Consider the following 22,122-nt stretch of genomic DNA (forward strand, 5'->3'; position numbering starts at 1 on the left):
GTCTGATGGGAAGGAACAGAAGCAAATCAAAGTTAGCTGTCTGCTTCATTTAAATTCAGATTGGTAGGAATATACACTGTTCTCTGGCCTGAGATATCAAACAGAAAGATAAAGAGAAAAAACCCCACACCTCAGGGAAATTTAACCATTATTTACCGAAGAGGGTTGGAAGTTGTCATCCATCTAACGTGGCTTGTTCAACCGAACTTTGGGACATAATCGTACCTTCTGCAAAATGCCAAGATAATGGATAAGGATTTCAAAGGAGTTTTATTAAAAGACAATACTTTGCAGGGTGTAAAAGAGTTTTAAATTGACAAACACCCTCCAATAGTGACCTAGAAAATCAGAGGGACAGTTTAATCCACACTGCCTTGATTTAGGCTCACTAGACTCACAAAATATCTGCTGAAACATAGAGCTGCCATTTATGACAAATAGAGCTTCTCCTATAATTTGACACCCTATTATGAATGAGCATGCAACGCTGCAACTCAGGCTCAGGAAAAGAGGAGATAGGAGCGGTTGGCATCTCTGAAAGCCAAGCCTGCAGTGTCTCAGATTAAAACATTGCAGAGCATCATTTCCACTCAGCCAGAGTCCTTTTGCTATTGAACAGCACTAGAACACGGGTGATGAGACTGTGAGCCTCAAGTCTACATGCAGCCTGCTGAGACAGGTAATATTCACCCTGCAGCACTGTTGCAAAGTTGCCCCTTTTGCTGTGGCTTTGCTCTCTCTCAAAGCCCCCACAGCTCCTCTTCCTTCCCCTCTGCTGCTGGCCCTGGCATAGCATGGAGTAAATGCCTTGTGCATGCCAGCAATCCTGCAGAAAGTCCATTTTTTTGTGTGTTTGCTACACATTTGAAGATTGTAGGCAGAGCCAGCCTTGGTTTTCAGTACCAGTTTTATCTCAGGGTTTACAACATACCTGCAGTAAACCCTACTCACATCAGGAGGATGCATCTGTCCTTGATGTCCTCCTGTGCACAAGCACAGAGCAGGGGACTGAACATGCAGGGGACTGGGTTTTTCAGAAAAATCCTGGGCAAGGCTGTGTATAGGCACAGAGCCTTGCCTGTGCAGATCTGTTCAACTCAGCTTATCAGGAAGGTCCTTCACCAGAGGACAGAGTTAAGCCCCTTGCTTTATAGGACACGGGCTTCTAGTAAGACACTGGTCAAACAGCTCTGAAGTGGAGAAATCACTATCCATATACTGAACTAATTCTGAACTCTGATTGGAAAGTCTTCACAGAGAGAAAGCTGAAAGAATGGAATGAAACCAGTGCTGAATTGAGAGCCCACGTTTGCAGGCAAGCACTATAGATACTGCATCAGCACTGAGTCAGCAACTAAGGCTCACAGTAAAAGTTTGGACACAGCATGCCTTTGGATAGGTTAAGTGCACTAGACAGTCCATACTTCATCACTAAAGCCGTCTTCAGAAGAGCTGTGCATCCACCTATCAAGCAGTTCCTGGACTCTGCTTGTTATTCCTGCTTTTACTAACAAACCCAACTACAATGAGGTTAAGGCTCTTTTTACTCTCCCCCTTCCTTTGCCTCCTACCTGTTTATCTCTAGTATGATCTCCCTCCTGGAAAGCCTCTGCGCAGCTAGTTTTGGTCCTGATAGAAAAAATAAAAAATAAAAAAAATCAGTCTTCCTGCAAAAGTCTTTTTTTCCTGTCATTAAATTCCCTTCAAAGCATTTCAATGGCTATAAATTTCTCCCACTGGCTTTATAAATTTACCATAGCTTTATCCTCTGTCTTCACTGCTGCTGCAATTCTACCTCCTTTCCATCTTCAACTTTGCTTTATTTGATCACTGGTGTCCCATTTGGTTTTGATCTCATGGTCATAAATGGGTTGTGATATGACTTCCAGTCTTCCTTAAGCATGTGATTGGTACAGGTAAGTAAGACAAAAGGAGGACAAAAGTATCCAAGTTCTTGCTTGACTCACACACTCTTGAAAAAGATGCCAGCAAATGAGTGTGCAGGTAATATCAAGAGTGTGTTTTCAGAACTGACAGTACCCAGAGTGCACACAGCACTTTCTGCAACAGAGAAACCACAGCAGCTGCAGAGCTGATCTTCCATCAAAGCACATTTACAGTAAATTTTTCATTTCCAGGGCAGAGTCAAAGATACCAACCCTCTACAGCCAAACAGTGCACAAGAATATTAAAAAAAAAATAATAATTGTGCAGATAGCACACGAAAGAGGTGGCATACCATTAAACAATCTCTTCAAACAACACTGAGCAGCTTGAATCCTCTCCTGTCGAGTAACAACCAAGTTTTCACAAGGCAGAAACTGGATCATTTCACAGCATACAAACATACCACATTTCAATACAAAACTTCAGATTTGCTAAAAAGGGGAGAAAAGACTGTAGAAAAGAAAAAAAAAGGCAGAAAAAACCTCCATTATTTTCCTGGTCTATAAAATGAGTCCCTTCTCTCTTTAACATCATTTCTCTGCACTACTGCAATCTGCAAGCTTTTACACATTTGAGCTGGTTTTCATATGCCTAGTTCAGTGGGCTCCTGTTTAAAGTGAAACTACATGTTGTTAACAGTCATTGTGGAGAAAAGTAGATGAGTTTCTATCATTTGCGTCCTCTGATTCACCTTAGGAAAACAGCTTTGCACCATAGCTTTCCTGGCTATCACACTTTACTACAACCCAGGGTACATGCTAATATTAGCATATTCATTTAAAAAAATGAAATAAAAAAGTAACAGGAAAACAGGGCATCTCAGGCTGATAGCAGCAGTCACATTAGGACTGCCTTAAAAACCAGCCCTCATCTGGTGTTGACACAGAGCAGCAATGGGCTGATCCATTGCAGTTGTACAGCCCACACCCTCAGCAGCTGTACCAAAGCTCATACCAAAGACCACTTCATGCCTTCTTCCTGAGACTCCTCTAAAAGTGTGTTTAACTTGAGAGATCCCACATGTTCACAGCCCAAGACTCCTACAATCGAGCACTTTGCCTGTAGATTAGGAGTTACTATTCAGCATCACTTGGAACACTGAAAAGGTGACAGAACTACTGAAACATACGGACAAGTATGACTCCAGCTAAAAAAAAAGACAAGCCACTGACACATTTAAAAGCTTAATGCTCTCAACATAGCACTGATACTTAGTGCAGAAAAGGGACAACTGCACTTGAAGCAGGCACTTACAGAGCTGGTCAGAAAGCACACCAGGTACTTCAGGCTGGCACAAACAGCCAAGGAACAGCTGCTAATGAGACAACAGTTGCTCACTGTGAAAGACAGAATGGGTAAGAAAGAAGTCAAATATTGTTATTGTCACTGAATCATAGAACAGAATCATAGAATCAACTGGGTTGGAAAAGACCTCCAAGGTCATCAAGTCCAACCCTTGATCCAACACCGCTGTGGTTACTAGGCCATGGCACTAAGTGCCACATCCAGTCTTATCTTAAAAACCTCCAGGGACAGAGAATCCACCACTTCCCTGGGCAGCCCATTCCAATGTCTGATTACTCTCTCTGTAAAAAATTTCTTCCTAATATCCAACCTAAACCTTCCCTGGCATAGCTTAAGACCATGCCCTCTTGTCCTACTGCTGGTTGCCTGGGAGAAGAGAGCAACCCTCACCTGGCTACAATCTCCTTTCAGGGAGTTTTAGAGAGTGATGAGTTCTCCCCTGAGCCTCCTCTTCTCCAGGCTGAACAGCCCCAGCTCCCTCAGCCTCTCCTCATAGGACTTGTGCTCGGAAGTCCCTAGCCAATGAAAATTGTAAAGGAATAGATCACAGTGTGATGTGAGGATCTTGAAGAGAGAGGCAGAAGCTCTCCGCAGCTGTAGTGGCCAGTAAGGGCGCAATGGCCAGTAAGGGTGGGAAGATACAATTTCAAAATTTACCCAGGAAAGTCTTAATAACAGCGGAATAGTTTCATAATGAGCAAACAGAAGGGAAGAGGGAAGCTTAGAGACTGTATAAGATGAACCAAGAGAAAAATACGAAGCCTGAGACTGAAAGAAGTTGAGAGGAGACAACTAGCCAAACACTATGGGAAGAGAGCTGCAAGAGTATAATTCAAAAATGTGCATCTGTTTTTACTGAGAATGGGACTGGAAGACAGAATGGAGGTCCCTAATAAGGTTTATGAAGTATCCCCATGCCATATTTCAGGTGTTTGAAAATGAAATCTAATTGTTTTTCATAAATACCTTATATGTGAAATACCTGATTAAGGTCCCTTATATGACCTTAATCACAGAATCACAGAATAGTTTTGAGTTGAAAGGGGCATTTAAAGACCATCTAGTCCACCCCGTCTTGCAGTGGCAGGGACACCTTCCATTAGACCAGGCTGCTCAGAGCCCAGTCCAACCTGGCCCTGAATGTTTCCAGGGATCAGGCATCCACCACCTCTCACAACAACCTGTTCCAGTATTTCACCACACTCACTGTAAAAAACCTTTTCCTTGTATCTAATCTTAACTGATACTCCTTTAGTTTAAAACTGTTACCTTGTCCTACTGCAACAGACCCTGCTAAAAAGTTTGTCCTCCTGTAGGTAACACAGTGCTCCTTGCATCACATACAGAAAGACAACCTATTAAACAAAAAGAGAGATAATAGTTAAGGGAGAAAGGAATCAAAATGTAGACACCCACATGATGAGAAGCGCTGAACCTTGGCCCATGTGAATTTTGTTTGCCCAGCACAGGGAGGCAAATGCCATTATTTTCACCTACTCTTCAAACTTTTCATGACATCTCCTGCTGAACCCGTGATGGTTTGACTCTCCCTTTAAACTGAACTAATCAAATTCTTGTCTTTGTAAAATGACCAAAAGTCACCAAATGAGAAAGCCTGGAGAAACAACAAAACTGACCCTGTAATGCTTTGTTCCAACACTTACAGTCTGGCCTATCTCTCATTGCTCATAGTACATTTGCAGAAAGGGGAAATTTCTTATTCTCTAGAAAGAAGGAGGAACTTCCAGTCTGCCATCTCCAGCATCGTGCCAACCTTCTCTTTCAAGAGTGTAAATAAATAAGCTACACTTATGATGTGTATTTAAATTCCAATTATCATACAATTACGCTACAACTATGCTTCTTGAGAAACAATATGCTCTTACAGCATAAACAAAACATCTCCAAAATTATGGAGATTGCTTCTTAGAGACATAAACCATCTTCATATATTTATTACTGCTTGCCACAGGGATACTACTTTACACCCAAAGGATGCTTCTCTCTATATATGTGAGTTCTGGTATCACCATTCCTAAAATAGCTTTCAAAGCATTTTCAAAACCAATCTTGTGGAACCTGCCCCCTGCCAAACTAATCTGATAGAGTTTTCATAAATAAATGAGGTCCTCCATTCCCAGTGGGGAAGGCAAAAGTCAAATACCTCAGAAATCACAGATTTCATTCAACAGAGTTTAAAAATATAGAGAACTTAATTTTTAAATATTTGAAAATAATTGTGAAACCCGCACACAAACCCAGACAACTAAATATCCTGTCACTGTCTTTATGTGGTATTTTCAGTTTCAGTCTTAAAGTCCAATTTCTCTCTAAACTCAAAGGCAAGTCCTAGCAACATTTCCTCTTGTCAGGATATAGCTTTGTAAAACCGATCCCTTGGTTTGAATAAGGCCCAATTCATTGATGTAAATGTAGAATGTAAAAAAGTGCCAAAGTCTTAAGGACTTTCCCCTTCTTATTCTCTAATCCAAGAAAGCCCACTGCCACTGCAGCTTCAAAGTAGCTGACATGCAGCCCGGAGATCAGGCAAGCATTTCCAAGCTTATTATAGGCTGGTTTTCCGGGAGTCTCCTTCTCTCTACATGTTATTCAGTGGATATGCAAATGAAGTATTGTCCAATTTGTTCTTGTGTTTCTTACAGAAATGCAGGAGGAGTGCTCTCCTTTGTACACTCCTAAATTGCCCTACTGGCCTGGCTCACAAATTTCTTCAATCTCTAGATGTGTTTCCGTATTTAAACTGAGTGAAACACACATAAATTGTATTTCTTGAGTGACAAAACTCACAGAAGTCTTACTAGTACCACAGAAAATAAAACCTCTACAGTACAAAGAGGTCTCTCTAAACCTCTACAGTTTAGAGAGATTAATTATGGAGAGATATAGAACTAGAGAAAGGGCACCTCCCTCCACTGTCTCTCCCCCATTCTGCCTTCTACACACTGAAACACCTATCTAGGACATATTACAGAGTTTCTCTAGATAAATATGTTTAAATTGTGAAATGAAAAGCAGCTATGGATTTTAGGTGCACCAACTGAGAAATCTTAAAATATGCTGGAAGATCAGGAGGTCACTTTTGAAACTGAGGCATCCCAATTGCCCCCCAAATAATTTCATTATATTCTGTGCAATAACAATTTTCAGCATGCCTGATGGCCGTGTGATTTATTGCCAATGATGAGCATAAAGCACAATCACAGCATGACTGCTCTGTAGTGGGAAAATTATTTCCAACACCGCACTGAAGAGTGAAACCCAGATTTCAATGCTGAGGAAAAAAAGCCACAAACTTCCATTTCAAAGTAACTTGTAAGGTTTCAACATTTTCTAGATTTAATAGGTTCTCCAAATTGGGCTCTGAGACAAAACTGCCGAATGACAAATAAAGTTTCTTTGCTTAGTCATTCATTTCCAAGATTTGGTGATCTTTCTCACTACCAATTTCAAACCAAACAATTTTATGAATATTTTCTAAACTTAGATGCCAACTAAACTTACTTTAATTATAATATAAAGAAAAAAAGACTCACTCTTTCTGAGACTTGCTGTTTAATTAAAACAGCATTAAATGAAATTATTAAGTTGTATTATCTACCACCACTTGTGTTTTAGTTAATTATGTTATTTCCACTGAGAGAATTAAATGAGAAAGAATTTTGGTGAAAGAATGTTCATGACATGAACCCTTTTCTTTCTTCCTTCTTTTATTCCTTTTTCCCTTCAAGAGTATTTCCTTCTCTTCCTTTGCAGGTACCTTTGTCACATCCCTCCTTCCCATTTCCTCTGAGAAACCTTTGTACCCTCTTATCACTGATGTGCCAACAACAGATATACAACAGGGTCTTGTTCAGACCGTGTAACTGCTGAACAAGCATCAGTAGGTTGGTATCATTTCAGAAAGTACAGAGGGAGCAGAAGTTTTCCTAGTTGTTTGTTAACCAAGAAGGAAAAAAAAAAGTTGGAGAATATGCAACTCCCTCAAAGCCACTATTCAATATATAACTTGAAAAAGCAACAAAAAGATTACCAGCATCTTCCTTTTTTAAAAAGCAGTAGCTTCCAAAAACTCAAAATAAAAACTTCACCATAAAACCTACTCTCTTAATAAATAAATAGATATACAGATAGATAAAATGCTTCTCCAGAAATCCTTTTTATCCCACAAACATGCTACTAACAGATCAGGCAACCAGATCCACTCCATATATCTCATACAGCTCTCTTGACAGACTTTGCTAGTCTTGAAAGGGAGAAGACCAGGCGGCCTCAAGAGGCATGGATATTGCTGTAATGGAGACAGCTCAAATACAACGATGATACAGTATAAATAATACAAGGTGCCATAAGGGCAGATCATTGAAAAATAAATTTCAGCTCACCCAACCAAGAAAAATCAATCCACATTGCTAAGAGAGTTTGTACATCAACAGGAGTCTCTTTGTATGAGCTGTTATTCCACACTGCTGTACTCATCACTAGCAAGAAATTAACCTTTGTCCTCTACACCCCATCAGAGGAACCTCATGTACTTCACAAGGCAAAGATTATTAACCACTAAATAAGCATGGAAATGACATGAGTTTCCGGATAGGTTGAGTATTACAGCATTATGCTCATGGCACCACACATGAATACAGCAAGTTACACAGCCACAAAAAGTGAAAAGTATACCCACATCGTCTTTGAACGAAGCCACAGTCAATTTTAATTTGGTCTCAGGCCCTTAGAAATTGTTACGGAGTGTGGTTAAAAAGGGAACCAAGAGCCAGTTTGATGGCAGGTTCACAGCCTGCAGTGATGCCCCAGTCAGCCAGTATCTCAACATCCTAAAAACAAAGCACAGATACAATGACGGCTCTGCCTCTCCTAATAATCTTGGAGACTGTTTACTCAGCAACACCAACACATCACAGGAAAGGATGCCAATGCCTGAAGACAAGTCTGTTTAACTCCAAGCCAGCTTTGTTTATTGCTAACATATTTCCTGCTAAAACCAAACCTCAAAACATATAGAAAAGCCTTGTGGGGCCTGGAAACCACATGTTAAATCACAGGTAAAAAGAAGTTGCTATGAGAACCGACTGAGCAGCTCGCCATACAGAACTGAAGAGCTGAGCCAGACACCACAACAAGGGGTGGGGGTGAAGAGAGTGGTACAAGGGTAAACACTAAAATAAGGTTATTAACTATGGCACAAATCACTCTGGAATCATGCAGGAACATAAAGCCCATCCATGTAACTATGCTCTGCCACGAAACAAAATAAGATTTCCCCCACTTCAGTGTACCCTCACACACTCAAAGTTGCAAATTTGAGTGCACAACTCAAATTCCCTCTTTCATCCACACTCTGAAATGTGAAACTTGTCTAAAATGTCATTCAGATATATGCTTTTATCTTCTCTATGTGAGAATTTTCAAGTTACCTGATACTTAATTCTCTGACAAAGGTGTAGAGTCAATCAGCCACTCATGGTAATCAGTACATCTGCAAGTGAATTCCCAAATTCACTGACACATCTTACAAAATTTAACCCTTCCATCTGCACCTCACTTAGTACTAGAAGTAATTAAATACATTTCTGACTTTCCAAGCTACAAACAAAATTTGCTGGACAAACTCCTTAACTCTCATATTGAGACACAAGTCATCTCAAACACAAGGACTGTTCCTAGGAGATGTCTTTGTTTCCTTTCACATATCAGAAGCAGAATAGGGATCTGCTGAAATAAGATTTCATCTCTGTCCCTGACAAGCAAATCATGAAACGCAAGAGTGCATTTCCAGGTCAAGAAGAGAACAGAAAAAAATGCCAGTGACATTAACACAGAAAACAGGCTTTCTCACAGAATTCTGAATGCATTTTGGATGACTATGCTCACAGGGACCATTTGGGTATGGCACAGAGAATCTGTCTAATGGTTGAGACAGACAAGGCCAGCAGAACACTTTATGAGGGATCATAGAAGAAAATACAGATGTAGTTGCAAGCTGAGATGGGAAACTGCCCTTATGTAGATGAAGGATGTGGCAGTGGTTGATGTCACAGAAGAGATTTGGGAGGGAGCAGAGAAGGATGCCAAGTGATACATCTACTGTGGGATAAAGGTCAAGCTGAACTCGGTCCAAGCTAAGTTGTATGAGAGCAGGATAATTTGAATTTTAGTGTGTGAGTCTAGATAATAAAGGTACTACTGATAACAGCCATAAAGTAAAAAGAAAGAAAGCTTTTAAATAATCATTCAATAATTTTATATGGACCATGCTGAATTGGTAATGAAGATGTAAACAAGAGGAAACACTTGAAAAGTCACATGTTCAGGCAAGATAATAGCTTCAGAAAAGTACACCAGTCACCACCTTGAGGTATTTCTGAATGGCTCACAGTGTAACTTATGTTTGTAAAGAATTTGAAATTCAGGGACACTCAATTAGCAAATGAAAAAAAGAGTTCTCCGTAGGGCACTTATTGCATTGTGGTCTAATGAAAACTAGAGAGCATTTATTATTTTCAGTGTCCTAATCACTACAGATGCACAGAAGAAAGCTTTTTATTTCGGAGTAAATGTATGCCCCTCCCCAGCTCCCTATGGAGAAAAACTTGCCTTTTGAAACACAGATGAATGTTGTAGCTTGATTATGGTGCAGATTCACTTTCAGCAGATTCAGCTACCCAAAAGGAGCAGGTATTTTGCAAATGTGAGTACCAGAGAGCCCAGGTACGAACTCCCCAGGCTGGCATCATTTGGAATACTCCCTTCTCCATGCTTCACTAGACAAGCATGTACATAAATGTACATATACACATCCTTCAAGAACCAAGATGATGAACTTGAAAACAGGTGTTTCTACTGAAATCCTTATAAAGCTTTTGGTTGTTCTGCTAGCATCAAAACACTTTGAGAGGAATGCTACTTCAAACTTCCCTCTGCTGCAAAGACCCTGCCATCCTGTACCAAAACACTGTTTCTTTTAAATAAGTGTGTCCTTGGAGAAGGACACAGTAATTTGAAGATTGGAATAATCTTAACAAATACTCCTTTATTTGCACTAGATAATAAAGGCAGTTCACAATAGCTAAATCTTGCATGCCAACAGGAGAGAGGGGTTTGGGTTGTTACGATAGAATTATCTTCTTCTATCTAGTTCTCTGCTCCTCTCCCATCCTGCTGGCTACCATGGCAGTTATTGAAAAAAAAAGCTCTTTTTCAACAAGTACTGTTTTAGTTGGACTGGCTGATTCCTTCACAGATCAACACAGATGCAAGCAGCTTCACAGTCAGAAGATCATTATTCAATGAGTTTGTGCTTTTGCTTCTGGCAGGTCTAGGAAGCAAAAATCCTGTCACAGTTCACAATATTCTGAGGTTTTTAAATTCCTTAAAATGTTCGGGATAATTATGCAATCAAGTTTCACAAATTTAAGATTTGTTTTGTGATTTAAGATTTGGGCATTAGGATTTATTTTGAATAAGAAGTTCCACTGCTAGACATGAAAGCATCTAAGGACAAATGGAATGTTTAGATGCCACAGTAACACACTATTTTAAAATCTAAATTTATGATTTTCCTGATGGAGACTCATTGAAACTGATAAATTGAGGCAAGTATCTTGAACAGAATTAATGACTGGGTCCATCAAACAAAAATTCCTGGAACAGTCCTAGAGCACCCAGCTGCTAAAATTTGATTACAACACAAGGTGACAGCTGACTTTCACATCAGAAGAATAAAACTGGAATAGGCACCTAGAGTACTACAGACAAGTATACCAAACAGTTAACTTCTCAAATTAGTAATATGACTAGTGACCTATATAATGGGCAAAGGTTTAACACACTGAGGAAAGTACCATGAAAATCTCTGCACTGAAGGTCTAATCCAACCTGCAGGGAACAGTGTTGGGGTTTAAATAGTAATAGTTGTATTGTCGTGCATAGCACAGTGGTTAGATTTTTCCAGAATGCTGGAATACAGTAACAGGGGAAAAAAAAGTGTTTTACACGCCTAAAATATTTTTTACATTAAGCGTACAATGTTCGAGAATGCAAATGCACAGTATATTAAAAAAATATCAGGGCGAGTTTATTGTAATTTTCTTCAGGAAAAAATCCTATAAATTAATATCCAGTTAGACTATATGTTCACCACTTTAGCTTCTAAATATTTAATGGTCAGCATCTTTCTGACATACAACTATTAAATGGACATTCCAAAGTTACTGCCAATTTATAAATTTTTACTACTGAAATTTAGAGATGAGGTAACGGAAATATAAAGCAAATGTCTCAATGCAGTGATTCACCTTATTTTAGAACAAGGCCTCATTTTTGTGACTTACAAAACAATGGTTTTTAAGGCCCCTACACAGGACAGGACATGTTTCTAAAGTGTCATATGAAAAGTGATAATATTCAATAACAGACATAGAGTCTTGAAAAATCACAGACCAACCCAACATTCTCTTAACATTAATTTTATAAAATACCTTACATGAACAGATAAAGAACTTGAGCATACATAATAACCAAAATTTAAAAAGAATGTTGAATAAAATATAAATTAATTGAACACATCACTAAGTTTGCCACATGTTAGACAAGTTTATAAAAGGCATTTTCAGATAAAATAGTTATTTGAAAGAAAATCCTTCAAAATGGAAACTACTGAAGTCCTTTTTCAAGAAGTCACTCCTAAAAGCTCAAAATTCCAGGTCAACAGGTAGTACCTGAATTTGCTTTGAATACGGTGTTCATTTTCTTCAAAATTTGTCAATATTTAAGACACAAACTTAAATGCTTTCAGGTCAGAGTTGTCAGTGCAAAGTAAAGCTTCAAGCTGAAAATTAGAGAAATATAACAGAAGAAATGATCCTGGTACAAAACTTCCTAAATTCACATTATAAAAAAGCTGTGCCAGATGCACTCTTGAGATACTGAACATTAACAAATTTTACCAGTGGCCATTTTAGGGTTCCAGCCACACCATTAACATGGTTAATTATATTAAATTAATTTCTCTTATCCCAATTTAAATTCTTTCTACTCATAGTCTTTGGAAAAGATCCGTGCTGCTGACGTCCACTTGCTCTGTTCAACTTCTGATTCAGCCAATTTGCTCTAAATGCAGTGATTTACCAAAAGGAGAGAAAAGATGAGGCCAACAGATATCACAATGATGGTCTAAAGGCTGAAATATTGGAAGAAATATGACAGCACATGTTTCTGAGTTTAACCAACTTTGTTCATCCAAGCACTCTCACTCAAGTCAGTCTTCCTTAAAGTTATACATGTGCATAACACACTGCCAGGCTCAAACCCTTAAGTCTTTCAAAGGTTAAAATATGTTTAGAGAACTATGTCTTTAGAGACCTAGACTGCAGCCAGATTAATTTATTTTAAGCCTATTAATTCCTGCAGAGTAAACATCAACACTCCAGCAAAGCAATTTCGCTCTGTTTGACTTTAAAACTATTAACCAAAACAGGCTTGAAATAGTCTGCATTTTCCACTATTTAGAAGTGTTATTAGCACTCATTTAAAGATTAATGGAACTCTTTTCAAGTTACCACTCAGAATATTGCTCACCAAGTTGTTTTTTTAACACATAATGAAAAAAGTAAGTGTCACTGGTGGTCACAACCAGAAAAGAGAAGGAAAACTTTAAAAACCTTAATCTATCAGGCAGTAGTTCCAGCCTCTAATTGAAATATAAGGATGTAATTTGTACTAAGCTTCTGCATAAAAAGAAAGAAAATGAGTTCTTCATAACAATTTAAAATTTCAAAACTGAATCTGCACATTGTTGGTTCACCCTTGTAAAGTGTTCTTTTTTTCACTGTCATCATTGCTATGCTGGCAGTTATGCTAGAACCTCATTTCAGTGATTCCAGTACAACCAGAGTGTATAATTTAATAGCATGAATCATTTTGAATTTATAGCTAGCTAAAATGCTACAGTGATGTTGTAAACAAACCAAATAAACAAGAGGGTTTCAAGACTAGACAAAACTTATTCCCAAAACTGAGGAAAGAGATTAACTTGAACTATAAAAGCACAGAATATAACTTAGACCTAAACTTTTCGTAAGCTGTACTTGAAGAATGAACAAGTAAATGAAGTTGCAAATGTTCTTTTCTGGAACATAAACTCAGAATCATTTGCTTAAATCAAAACAGAATAGAAGTTCTTCCCTATAGCCTGATAGTCCTGATCATTTTTTATCACTGAAGCAGATTAATTATATATGTACTACACTTTGTGATGCTACAAAGTAATTTATTTAATTGGTTTTAAGAATAAGTTCCTTGGTGAAACAATGGACTTTGAGACAGCACAGTAATTTCCAATGGGTGTTCTCAGTTACTCTGAATCCTGCAATTCAGCCACTTGCTGTCTTCTAAAAAAATCTTTACAACAAATGCATTGGCTGCTGAGGTCTGATCCTGTAAATGATGTAACTTTTAACACTTGCTCAGCGTGAAGAACACTAAGAGCTGAAAGGGAATAATGAATATATACTTCACACCCAGCTTGGCACACTGTGAAAATTATCATATACTGGTCACATCTCAAAATGCGAAAAATATTCTAACTACCACATGGTATTATTTTTTCAACAGTATTAGAATAAAACAAGATTTCAAAGTTTCCTAAAAAAACAAGAAAGCAGCAATCTTAAGAATTTTTCTGAAAATATTTGGACTGTTTACTTTGAGTGTACTCAGAAAAGAGTTGTCTTCTCTCTCTTTTCTAAAATTCAGAATACTTTTAACTTGGCTTGCATCAATTTGGGCTCAAAAATGAAACATCAAAGTCTGGAGTACCACTAACCATGTAAAGTAAAAATGTATTTCCAACTAAGCAGTTGGAAACTGAGTGAAGGAATTTGGATATTAAACACATACTCGAGAATTATAAAGTGTACAGGGAGGGAGGACATTACTAAAGAATTTTGCAAAAAATATTGCTACAGTAGCATTAGGAATTAACAGTGCATCAAAGATTTAAAGTTTCCAAGTTAATACAAACTGATCCAAGCCACAATGAACCACAGGATAATCACTTAAACAAAAAATTAACTGCATTCTATTTTACAGAAGTTAGACCTGGAATTTACCTGAATACCATTAATATTATTCAAATAGATTCCTTCTACTCTGGCATGACTCAGGTCACAAAGAACTGGTGGCATTGGTGGGTAATCAAAACACAGTATTATCGTGTGCATTTGACTTTTTTTGAACATTTGCAATCAAATACTCAAATTTGAAAGAGATTTTACATGTGAGAACTCAGTATCACTGCTGCATGAAGTATTTTATTTGTTGTTCGGGATTTTTTTGTGGAAACTGTATATAAAAGACCTTGGGGACTACAGGTCATGGAATTCATGTTAAACAGAAAGCTGCCCAACATCACTGTCAAAATACCTCTAAAAACGCAGTTCATAGACAAAATAATGCATTTTACATTCAGATATTTCCTCTCCCAAAAGCAAAGGAATCTCAGAAGAAAAAAAAATAAATCAGTAGTGAAGGCCACATACTTTTTGCATTTGATGAGCTGAAATGCAAAAAAAACAATTAAAGCATCTTGTAAGAGAAAAACAAAACAAAACACAGAACTTCTGGAAAGTGATGATTTAGTTGATGGAGTGGTCAGCATGGAAACTGTTGGGAATGCTACAGCAGAATTGACCACAAGTACAAGGGAATATGAACAGGAACATAGTACAGGCACAAACTAGAAAACTGTAACTTGCCAACTTGTAAACAAGAAAAAGCATTTCACAGATTAAAAGTTCTAGGGAAGTAAACTTCTTTAAATTACTTTGTCAGTTCAACCCTGATTTAAAAAAGTATGGCTAGCAAAAATACATAAGCCTCAGCATATTTATAAGTCTTGATCAGAGCAGCCATGAGCCTTTGATAAACGGCTGGAAACGAACACCCTTCTACTAAGGATGAAAGAAAAATATTCCATTCTCTTCTTCCTCTCATTCCCCAATCCACACATGTATCTGTAGAATTATTCACATGCTCCAAGAAAATCTTGATGCTGCTATAGGTTGAGACGTGGAGAGACGGGTGGAGGAAAACAGACAAACTCTCTTAAAATACTACGGGCCACGTCAACGTTATTCTGGGCAATTTCAAGTGCCCTCTTGACTTCTTCAAAGGAATAGCCCTCTCCCATAAGTTTTGCAATTTTTGCATCCACATTTTCCGTGGAACTGTCAGAGCTGTATGCTTTCCTGTGATGTATTTCTGGTGCAGTTCTCCGAGGAAGTGGTTTAGGGGGCCTGGCTGGTGCTTGTGAACCATCTGTTTCAAATAGAAGAGATAGAAATCAATATAAATTGGCTTAAGGTTTTTTTTAAAGGTAGGTCAAGCCTCATGAAGCAGTTTAAACAATAAAATACTAAAGAAACATAAAGAAATATTTTAGTTAACTGATATATCTCATTTGAAAATTTGGGCAAAAGCTAAAGCACTCAAGAACATCTAAAATAGAAATAATGTAGTAATATACTTGTTTAATAATATGATAGGAACATGCAATTTACAGTCTGGATTATCCAAAGTTGGAAGAAAAAGTAAGTATGATGGAACAACAAACATGGTGAAAATAGCCAGTCAAAATTTTAAAGGCTTTCCACTGTTAAACCCACAGCTCAAAAACTTTTTCTTAGTTTAAAAAAACCCCAACCAACAAAGCCACAAACAAAAAAACCCACTAAACAAAAAACAAACAAGCAAAACCCAACCACAAATTTGATCAGAATTTTATTGAAGACTGTAAGTTTCGCAGAAGAGGAATCCAGACAAATGTGCCCAAGAGAGAAAAATCCTTCACTTATTGGTACATCTTGGAGATTCTGTTCAGTCAATTGCAGTTCATTTTATGCACAACAGCTACACCTAAGTACATAAATAACTGGTTTCTCGAAAAAAACTCTAGTCCAATTATTCTCATGGTGGGAACAGAGCATGATCCTCCCTCTCCAGTCTCCCTTTGGAAATTTCTCCCCTTTCCTTATCTTCTCTGGAAAGGTTACCTTCACAGTTGATGCTGTTGGTTGGGAATCCTGATGTGCTGGTGAAAAAAAGCTAATATTCTAACTTGCTAATCTTTTCAGAGTCAAGAGTTTTGTGCTCAAGTAAACTTGGTACTTTACTGAAACCTCCTTATCCTCGCTGATTCCCCAGTAAGAAGCTTAAATACAAGCAGGCATAGTGCACAAAACACTTTCAAGAGCAAAGTATTAAAAAAATTAAAAAAAGTCTTTAATCCCTCAAAAAGGGTTCTAAAGAGTCTCATCAACAGTGACTTTGATAAAGATAAATTAGAGGAATTTCTGGCTGTGATGCTTCCTGTTTACTTACACTGACATCAATGGCATTTTGCAGTGTTAAGTACTTCAGAGACAGTTTTTCAGGGATGGAAGAAATGTTATATTTCTAGTATTCTTGTTATAACATGCTACCTTATCATAACACTGGATAGAGAGAACTATAATTCAACTGAGTGCATTAAACACTTCAGATGAACGAAAACAGTTCACACTAGGTCATGTCTAATGTTTTTCCATCCATTCAGATGAGTGTTGCTATAAAATTTCATTCCACTTCTTAATTCAGAGAAGATAATAGTACTTTTAGCAAGACGGTGATATTCATATTACAAATGCATGAAAGAAATTTGATTAAAGATTTATAGTAAAGAGTTACAACCTACAGACAGTGAGGGCTATTTTGTATTTGTTTTGATTTTTTTCTCTCTGAAGATGAGAAGACTTATGTAAATGATAGGGATTCTAATAAACACACCTGAAGCAGATCCAAACCTGCTAAGAAGGTGTGGAAGATCCATGAAACACACTGGTCTGAGAAATTAAATATAGCTCAGGAAATGTGGTTAATCACTAAAAACCAAATCAGAAACAAGCTCAAATTTCTCATTTCACTTATTTTAGAAAACTCAAGACTGTAAAAGAAGAATATTCCTTATATTTAAAATAATGGCACATCAAGTTAAAACCAATCAATTTTCTTTCACAATCATTTTAAACTATTTTCATATGTACATTTCATTATAGAATTAATTTCTAGAGTATGAAACAAAATTAATTTACAAACTTTAAATTTTCCCAGGGTTTGAAGCACAGATGAAATTCCTTGTGCATAGATCAGATCCTTCTGTGTGCATGTGTTACATGAGGATATATTTTTCTCTACTCAGTCTAATACAGGCTTAAAACTGAAGTTATTTCTTGTTTAAAACCTTCCTTTGCTGAAGCTTTCAAACAAAGTTTATTAAGCAATCACATCATTTAGAAAGGTCATTTTTAATTCTGTCAGCAGATTTGCAGCATAGGCATTTTATTCTAACTACAGTGACATCTCTCTATAGCACAGATACTTTAAGATGTTCAGCACTCTCTCTCGCAATTCCCATTATTATTTTTTTAAGCGCTGACAGCTCTTTCAATATCTTCACATCCATATAAAATTTTAGCTAAAGCTGGGTATCATACTGGATCCTGAGCTTAAAGATACTAAGCCTAAGCTGCATGTCCATCTGGACACTGAGATAGAGGTATTAAACAGGACTTTCCTTCCCAACTCCCATACTCTCTTGATGTTCCAGCCACCACGGATGTCTAACTAAAAAAATTCAAATAGATTTTCTAATTGTGTAATTCAATTAACAGTTTCTACAGCAAGGAGCTTCCTCTATCGCTCACATTTCTGTAAATCAGCACTAGATTTAACTCTTGGTTAGTATAAAGGCAGACACAGGTCCATTTAATAAATGTTCAAAATGCATGGAAAAAGTAGTGAGGGCTCTGTGGCACAGTGGGAAGAGGCTATTTGTAACGAGGACAACTGTCCACTCCTCTCTGCTGTGAAATGCCCTTCTTTTCTTCCCTTGCTGCTTCTCCTGTACATTCCATGGTCTTTCACAGACTGAGAAGCATCAGAGAAACAGGTGATGGAGGCCCTCTGCTGAACAGCGGCAAGCAGCTACATCCAATCTGACTGGGGTACAGGAACAAAGCATACCGAGGGAACATCTGCACTAACTCAGAGAGCAGGGAGAAAATGAGAAAGGAGTCACTGCACACATCACACCATCAAGCTGTTAGGCATCATCTTCGTATTCTACATTACCATGACACATTATTGCCCCTAATGTTAATTGAAATCCACCCTGAAATAATATTTCTGTGTAAAGGAATTTAAATTTACATGCCAAGTGTTTTAATCAGAGCGTGTGAGTGAACAGGCAGCAGGCAAATATACCTAACTAACCATTCGAATCCATTTCTTACAGAATAGCTAAGTTCAGCAAAATATATCTATCTTAGAGGCCTAATTTTCTTTTTCCTTTCCCTCTTATCATTGGCTGTGCTTAGGTAAAATATGCTAACTATTGGTAATATCACACAATCACAGAATGGTTTGGGTTGGAAAGGACATTAAAGATCATCTAGTTCCAACTCCTCTGACATGGATGTGCAAGAACATCTTCCACTATCCCAAGGCTGCTCTAAGCCCCATCCAACTTGGCCTCGAACACTTCAGGGATGATGCATCCACAACTTCTCTGGACAACCTTTCCTCACCACCTTCACAGTAAAGAATTTCTTTCTAATATGTAATCTAAATCTGCCCTCTCTAGTTTGAAGCCATTCCCCCTTGTCCTATCACTACACGCCCTTGTAAAAAGTCAGCAGCATTCTTGCAGGCTCCCTCCAGGTATTGGAAGGCTGTAATTAAGTCACCATGAAGCCTTCTCTTCTCCAGGCTGAACACTCCCAACTCTCTTAGCCTGTCTTCATAGGAGTGGCGCTCCATCCCTCTAATCATGGCCCTCCTCTGGACTTGCTCCAACAGGTCAATGTACTTCCTGTGCTGGGGATCCCATCACCTCCCTCGACCTGCTGCCCAAGCTGCTTTTGATGCAGCCCAGGATATAATTGACTTTCTGGGCTCTGAGCACACATCGCCAGCTCATGTCCAGCCTCTCATCCACCAGCACCCCCAAGTCTTATCTCCTTCTCTTGCTCTTTCTGTAATAATTTTAAACAGTTGTATATAAAAAGTTTGAGAAACCATGCCTTTGGAGTAGTTAGTTGCATAGCTGAGTACTATTTAAGTGTTCAATACAGGATACCTGGCTGAATTAGAATAAATTTCTCATTACACATTAACAATTCAGTTAAACATCATGACAGCAATCTTAAAAACAGTGAAAGTGAGGCAGAGAAGCTAAAGGACACCCAATGCTACTCTAGGGACTCAGTGGCTAAATTATAATTAGATTTTAGAGTGAACTCCATTTCTTTTTCAGCTAGTTCAAAGAATCGCCTCACAAAAGCACTGAATTGAAGAATTTCCTAAGTGAACTGATTAGTTCAGAATAAATGCAAAAGTTCTGAATGCAGCTACACTCTCTACATTGTCTTTTTAAATCATAGATGAAGGTGAACCAGTTCATCCTGAAGCTCATCAGTTCTATCCTTTGGAATTACTGCCACTGTGAAAACAACTTTCCAATTAAGAGAATGACATGATCTATCACATAGTTTTCATTTAATTGAAATTAAACAGAATATCTTGCTGCACATCGTGCTGACTTAGAATGATATTTATAGCAAAAGTTGACACGTGTTTTAGAAGATGGCCGTGGGAAACATACAGATAGAAAAGTATATATTAAGTGACATCAGAAAGCTCTAAGTTCTTAAGCAGCAAGCAGCCTGCAGTAACTGAGGAAAATTAAAAATTGTTCTACTACAGAATTGCAAGAATTGCAGGAAAACTCCATAGCTTTAAAAGTAGTTACATCATTGTCCTAATTTGTATTATAAGAGAACTTAAAGCACGTTAAATAAATCAGTTTAGCACTGTAAGACAAACAGATCCCTCACAGTGTCACATATAAAACACACACTATAAACCCTTCTTTATTTTCTAACAAAGGGAAACAAAAAGAGAAACACTCTTATATTTGTACAGGTATTCTCTCAAAAGTGATAGCATTTACCAAAGGCATCACACTAATTCTCAATTATGCTATTCATTAAAAAATAAGCCAGCCTGAAGAGCGGTACAGAAATTTCCCATCATTTAAGTTGGAAACGATATTCTTTTTTTCCTGTACCCAGCAGAGTGAAACTATGTATTCCTGAGAAGGAAACATATAATTACTACTAATAAAATTTATCTTTTTTTTTTTCCACTTGGGAACACTGGTGATGGTTATAGCTGAAAGACTAGAGTTCCTTCCTTTCTTTTTGCAGTCTTCAGATACAACTCCCTCTTATGTAGAGAATGATTAATGTTCCAAAACATCACTTCGCTGTTTCTTTTTGTGGTCTCTCCACACAGCAAAACAATGTAGATGGGACAGTCCTTCCCCTTCCCCATGTACCATGCACATCTAAATGAAAGAATATTTGTCTAAAAATTGGTGAAATTACTTTGAAATACAGGTAATTCTGTTATTATTTTAATTAACGTGAGTAGTTTTTCTTTAAATACTATTTGTGTTGCCTGAAAACCATATGGGAAATTTCTTTGGCAGAGGAATTGCTTCTACTGTAGCTGTTCCCTTGAAAAGGAAGACAATTTTAAGTGGGTTTGGTTTTTGTCATTTTATTAAGAAACTTCTTAAAATTTTCTTAGAAATTCAGACAAACACATTAGCAAAAAAGACCAGAAAATAATAATAATTTAGAGAGCGAAGCTACTATTTTTTAAGGAGAAATGAAAGCTGAAAACAAGATGCCTGTGCTCCTTGCAGGACTTCTGATCTCTTGTCAGCATTAAAGGTGGTAGAAAAATCCCTGCCTTTCTCAAAAAATAAGAAACTAGAAGTCACATAAGCCTTCAGTTTGGCAGCTGATAAAATTGATGCTGCAGTATCTACACCAACAGACAACAGGTAGCCCCTTCTACCTGGACTGCAGAACATTAATCTCTGTTATCCTTTGATAATATCATACTTTTGTAGAACAGTATTACCATTGCCATTTGATGCCCAGAATGACAAAAAACTCATTGGACTTTACAGATGAAAGTTATTTGCTTCATAAAGCTGTAATTTTCTACAAGAACAGTTTTTTGCCTTACCTGAAGATGGGGGAAGTTGATCATAGTCTTGAGATGTCCTATTTGTTTTGACATTTTCTCCAGTTACTCTACGAGCAGGTGGCAAAGGAGCATGACCAGTTATTGGATCAAAATGGGGGTCTGTAATACCAGAACAAAAAAAGGTATCTTAGAATAATTAGAATTATTATTTGAGGGATGGCTGATGCAAAGAAGCTAGGATTAAAATAGCCTCCCTTCACAGAGAGGAACCATGAATCCAGAGGTCTCCCTCAACAGCACATGCATATGGAACATATACATCCAAATTAGCATTAGCTTATTACACATATAAGCATGCTTTGAAGTGGCAAACACCAAGAGCACAGCTCAAAGTTGGTCTATCCCACACTGACTGTAGCTCTTCTGTTCACATCCATGAGGTACTTTTCAATTACCCGACACTGACACTGAATTGTGGCTGGCAAAGCATGGGAGAGGTTGCAAGGCCTGAAGTAACACAATCAGAAATATCCCAGCTGTTCAGTTTGGTTAGGGATTCATTACACTTCTATGTTTTGCAGTTCACATAGACTGCAGGGCGGGTTTCCTATTGATACAGTCCCAGACATGGGTAAATATTACGGGGACAGAATTAAAAAAATGAGATAAATATATAGTCCTGGTATACTGCGTCTTCCTTCTCCTTTTTTTTTTTTTTTTGGGCTGCCAAAGATGCAGCTG

The 22,122-nt window shown here is 37.8% G+C and overlaps 1 protein-coding gene and 1 long non-coding RNA gene across 7 annotated transcripts in view; both read right to left on the minus strand.

Annotated features, from left to right (window-relative positions):
- Window positions 1-7,762, minus strand: part of LOC108493977 — a 28,262-nt gene extending 20,500 nt beyond the window's left edge. For 3 of the 4 annotated variants that reach the window (XR_001873676.1, XR_001873674.1, XR_001873673.1), the window contains exons 1-2: window positions 7,656-7,762; window positions 1,572-1,629 (exon numbers count right to left, since the gene is read on the minus strand). This is a non-coding gene — a long non-coding RNA (uncharacterized LOC108493977). The remainder of the gene's footprint in view (window positions 1-1,571; window positions 1,630-7,655) is intronic. The other variant, XR_001873675.1, reaches the window with a different exon arrangement.
- A 3,949-nt stretch (window positions 7,763-11,711) lies between these two features.
- The window catches only part of CBLB (Cbl proto-oncogene B), a 134,318-nt gene continuing 123,907 nt past the window's right edge, over window positions 11,712-22,122 (minus strand). For all 3 annotated transcript variants that reach the window (XM_017808010.1, XM_017808011.1, XM_017808012.1), the window contains 2 exons: window positions 21,421-21,540; window positions 11,712-15,603 (listed from right to left, as the gene is read on the minus strand). In XM_017808010.1, coding sequence (XP_017663499.1) covers window positions 15,341-15,603; window positions 21,421-21,540 — 383 coding nt within the window. In that variant the 3' untranslated portion in view covers window positions 11,712-15,340. The remainder of the gene's footprint in view (window positions 15,604-21,420; window positions 21,541-22,122) is intronic.

Source organism: Lepidothrix coronata, unplaced genomic scaffold (genome assembly GCF_001604755.1).
Source record: "Lepidothrix coronata isolate B3197 unplaced genomic scaffold, Lepidothrix_coronata-1.0 Scaffold21, whole genome shotgun sequence".
Classification (NCBI taxonomy): domain Eukaryota; kingdom Metazoa; phylum Chordata; class Aves; order Passeriformes; family Pipridae; genus Lepidothrix; species Lepidothrix coronata.